The sequence below is a fragment of the Geospiza fortis genome, unplaced genomic scaffold (genome assembly GCF_000277835.1).
Source record: "Geospiza fortis unplaced genomic scaffold, GeoFor_1.0 scaffold35, whole genome shotgun sequence".
Taxonomy (NCBI): Eukaryota; Metazoa; Chordata; class Aves; order Passeriformes; family Thraupidae; genus Geospiza; species Geospiza fortis.
Genome location: NW_005054453.1, coordinates 1,569,694 through 1,574,122, shown reverse-complemented (window position 1 = coordinate 1,574,122; position 4,429 = coordinate 1,569,694). Strand labels below are relative to the sequence as shown.

The following is a 4,429-nucleotide window of genomic DNA, read 5'->3' as shown; positions in this document are numbered from 1 at the left end:
CCAAAGTGACTGAACAGGGATTAATGTGTGCATCAGTACTGGCCTTTAAGACAGAGAACAACACTGCATTTAAGTTCTGCTGCACCTGCCAAACACTGCAGCCACACAAGCTGCAATGAAGGCAATCCAAATTTCTAGACTTACAATTTTCAAGCTGCCTGCAAGGTGTTGCATAGCAATGTTCTCCATGAGCTCTTACAATTTAGAGCCATGACTGCCTTACTTTTCTGCCCCTGCTTTTCTTCATGCTGGAAAGCATCAACACAAATCTCCTGTAACTCCCTGAATTCTTAAGCAATCATCAACTTACAGATGGGCAATTGAAAAAAAAAAGGCATACACACAGACACAGGACAAAAGCTTAGCAAGTTCAACTTCCACTTTTAAAGTACAATAAAATCTTATTTATAGTACATGTCATCACTCACTCGCCAGCTGACAGTAAATTCTGTTTCTCATCCTTCTTTATTCGTGGACGTCCAGGTTTCATTTTTAAAGGTGAAGTTGGTGTTTTCTGAGCAGCAGGCTGAATGAAATGAGCAAAGAGCTCAGTCTGCTTCAACAGATACTCAAATCTATTGGCTCTGTCTGTTTGCTGGTGACAAAGGAAAATTAAATGGAACAAGTGAAACATTCCAATATGTATTAATTCAAAAGAAAAAACAAACAAATACTTCTTCAATACAGATTCACATTACTTTATACACATCACTACAACACCAAAGAAGAGATGAGTAACATCAATATACGTGCTGCTGACAGATTCAATACTGTTTTGTGGGGCCAAGGCTCATCTTTGCTACGTAGCAAGATCCAAACTGTGAGACAGACCTGTGGCCAATCTGACTTTGGCACAAAAATTGCCCAAGTCTCACTAGATAAGGCCAGACTCCCTTTAGCAACTTTATTCAATCAAAAGTGATAGTCCCACTCCCAAGAAATTTTCCTCCACACATCACACACAGGATTCTTCATTGTAGTAATTAATTTCTAACCAAATTGGCAACAACTGCTCCCTACTGCACTGATGACCTGCCTGCTCAGTGAGATAGAGCACCTCCCTGTGCTGTCAGATAAGCAACAGAGCTGGCATCAAAGGGGACAGTGAGGACAGAACAGCTCATAGCCACAAGCCAGAACATCTGTTTCAGGAGCAGAGACCTTAGATATGCTCAGCCTAACTCATCAGGCTGCCTGCCCCTTTGATAGGAGTTGCTGTTTCTGCTGCACAAGAAAAATTACAGCAGACAATATTAGTATCTGAAAGGCACAGCTTTGTTGAGACAGGTTCCATTCGGAATCAACACACCCTGCCAATGCTACACCAAAACTCTGAACAGACAAACAAGCCAAAACCAGCTTCAAGGCCAACAGTAACCACTCTGACATTCTGCCACAGCATAACCTGGTATTTAGCAACTTGCAGCATAGCTACAGGAAGTCAGTTTTCTTAGTAAAAAAGGAACATATGTTCTAGGCTTCTCCAAGAGCAATGGCAGCTCTGTGAGTGTTTTCCTTCTTAGTGTGAGCAGATCCTGCACTATGGAAGAGACAGGAAGACAAAATATTAGAGTATAAAGAGACCACAAAAGAGACCTCCATGTACTACAAAGGACTCAGACTCACCTTAAGGGTATTTTAAGCTTGAATGACACAGCTACAATCCACATCCACTATACTGAAGTTGTCCTGTCTATTCTTCATAGGTTTTGTTTCTTTACTTTGTACGTTTCTGAGGTTTAAACTAGGTAAGATCTCACTACCATCCAAATTGCTGACCATTTTTCTTTTTTTTTTTTTTACTGGCTGTACAAAACAGAAGTAGAAGAGATGCAGAATGCATTGCAGAAGGTTCCTCATTCTAAAATTTAAGTAAGGAATCATCTGCAAGTTTTGGCCGTGCACACACATCCCCACACTTGCTTTCACTGCACTTGAGGATGTTCTTTTAAGGGACTAACAAACATTATCTATGTCTTTAAGACAGCACACAGAAAAGAATAGGCTGTACTCTGCAACCCTGAGCTATCCTTATACCAACAGAGACACTCTTCCCATTTTCTTTTTCAATGCATCTCTAAAACACAATTGCCCTTGTTACTGTGTCTGTCTAGAAATTAAGGAGACAATCCCAAGTTCACTTCCTTCAGTGTGCCACAAAGTAGCACAAAGAAATATGCAGAAGATGATGGGGATATTTTCAGTGGAAAGAAGAAATAACACAGGAAGCAGCAAATTTTAAAAATCAGTTTCGCTTTCCTATGAAGAAATTTCACATGGAGTCACACATTACAAACAGGAAAAAGGTAAACAGGGAGCAACCAAGTAAGACACTGCAACGAGATGGTGAAGAATGGGCGACTCCATCTCTTACATTATAAAAATGATGAAAAAAGAAAAACCAATGAAAATAACAAATTTTCTCCTTTCTAACCTGTGAAGTACAGAATCAGCACCCATCTTCAAAAACCTGAAGAGTCTAATTAAAGCTTCACAAAGAGATTCCTAGAGAATCTTTCCATTTCTGACTGAGAAGCTGAATGCTCAACTCTTTATAATCCCCTTTGCCTACAGGATGGACTGCTCTACAGGTAACTTTAAAATGCTGGAAAGGAGAATGGTCCCAGGAGTGTTTTTCTGCATATTTTTTGTTTCAAGTTACTTAAATATTTTTTAATACCTAGACAAATCTTTATAAAATCCATTTAAGATATTTCAAACAATATTATTTTACTTTAAGTAAGTGCATAAGTACTGAACAGCTGTACACAGTCCCAAATATTACATACCATTTTCTCTTCATATGTAGGATCTGTTTCCTGGATTTCTTTTTGCTTTGCCAAAGATGCATCATCAAAAGACTCCTGAGATGAAAAAGAATTAAGAAGAAATATTTCTGAAAAAGGGAAGATACCCATCTAAAGGAGAACAAGCTTGTTTCACATTGTATCAAAGCAGCAAAAGCTGGCTGTAGCACCTGATGGTGGACAGATAGTAGTCAGCTCTCTATTATTTCCTATACAATTACCTGGAGATGGATCAAAGATCCCTGCCACAGGGTGAGGGACAGAGCTGGGTCTCTAATTTGATTTAGCTCCGTTATTAAAGCATCACATCAATGTGAATGAGGGAGACAGCTGTGGTCCAGGAGATCAGCATGCCACTTCTAGGGTGCTGAGCCAACCCCTCCTGAAGCTGGCTCTGAGGTGGACTGTGAAAGTACCAGCTCCAGGCCTGAAGTGAGGGTAATTTCAAGGTTTTTGCCAGATGACCCCAATCCCTCATCTCTCTGTAGTAAAGGAACAAATCTAAACAAGAATTCACACTGCACTTTTGTCCTGAAAGCTGAGGAGGAGTTTAGGAAACTGTATTTTTCTCCTATGTAGTTTAATAAATTAAATAATGTTTATCACCCATGGTACTACTAACAATAGTACAACCAGCTGGCTGGGAGAGGGCAGTCATCCCTCATTCCCTTCCTGCCAAATCCTTAACATACTGCCTTCAATTACCAATTCTTTTGGATCAAGGCTTTTTTATCCTTGTCTCTTCTGTCATTAGGTTAACACTTTCCACATCATCTCCCATATGCATTTTCATTTTCTGGTGTTAAAACTAAAAGCAGTGAGATGATCCTTCCCTGATAAGCAATCCTAAGGTAACATATTACAAAATAACTCTTGAAAGCGTGAGAAAATGAAACAAACGAAATGCTTTCAAGTGTTTATTAACCATCTGTTTATCTGAGCCAAGTATGAACGGGGCTAAATTCAGTCTTTACTGGCAAATACAGAACAAAGAAACAGGAAAAGTAAGAAACAGATGAAACAAAGGCTGGCAAGAAACAGGATGTTTGTCAGTGGGTATTTCCTCTGGCAGGTAAAGCATGTGGAAACAGAAAAATCCTAACACAAATGTTTAATTCACTAGTCAAAATATAAAGAATTGAGCATAAGAAGTTATGGCTAAAGCTCTTGTGAAGTCACAACCAAATCCTCTTATCCCTCACCAGACTGAGCCAACACCCAGTGAGTGCAAGCAGAGGACCGTTGGAACTTCTGTTCGCAATTCCCCTTTCTCCCACAAGGCCTAACCTAGAAAGCACAGCAGCAGAGCAGCACGGCCATCCGAGCCCATCATCTGCTGCACAGATGACAAAACCTTGCAATTTAGCTGGAGACCAGGGAAAGGCAGTCCTTCAAATGCTCACGGCTCCAAGGCATTCCAACTCAAACTTCACTGTATGCCAGGAAATCCCTTCCCAAGGTAAAAAAGGAATGGACTTGGCACCACAGAGAGCCCTCGCACACAAGCGCCTCGAGAGCACGCGTTTCTCAGCCTGCACACGCTAAACTCCAGCCTGGAATTGCCCTATTTCTACAGGTTCGAGCAAAATTTATTTCCCACAGTACTTTGGCTACTTGTTCAT

The 4,429-nt window shown here is 40.5% G+C and overlaps 1 protein-coding gene across 1 annotated transcript in view; it reads right to left on the bottom strand.

Annotated features, from left to right (window-relative positions):
• The window catches only part of SMARCA5 (SWI/SNF related, matrix associated, actin dependent regulator of chromatin, subfamily a, member 5), a 20,258-nt gene extending 17,325 nt beyond the window's left edge, over positions 1-2,933 (bottom strand). Inside the window, exons 1-2 of the mRNA XM_031062592.1 lie at positions 2,790-2,933; positions 429-595 (exon numbers count right to left, since the gene is read on the bottom strand). Coding sequence (XP_030918452.1) covers positions 429-595; positions 2,790-2,918 — 296 coding nt within the window. The 5' untranslated portion in view covers positions 2,919-2,933. The remainder of the gene's footprint in view (positions 1-428; positions 596-2,789) is intronic.
• Between the last annotated feature and the right edge of the window lie 1,496 nt (positions 2,934-4,429).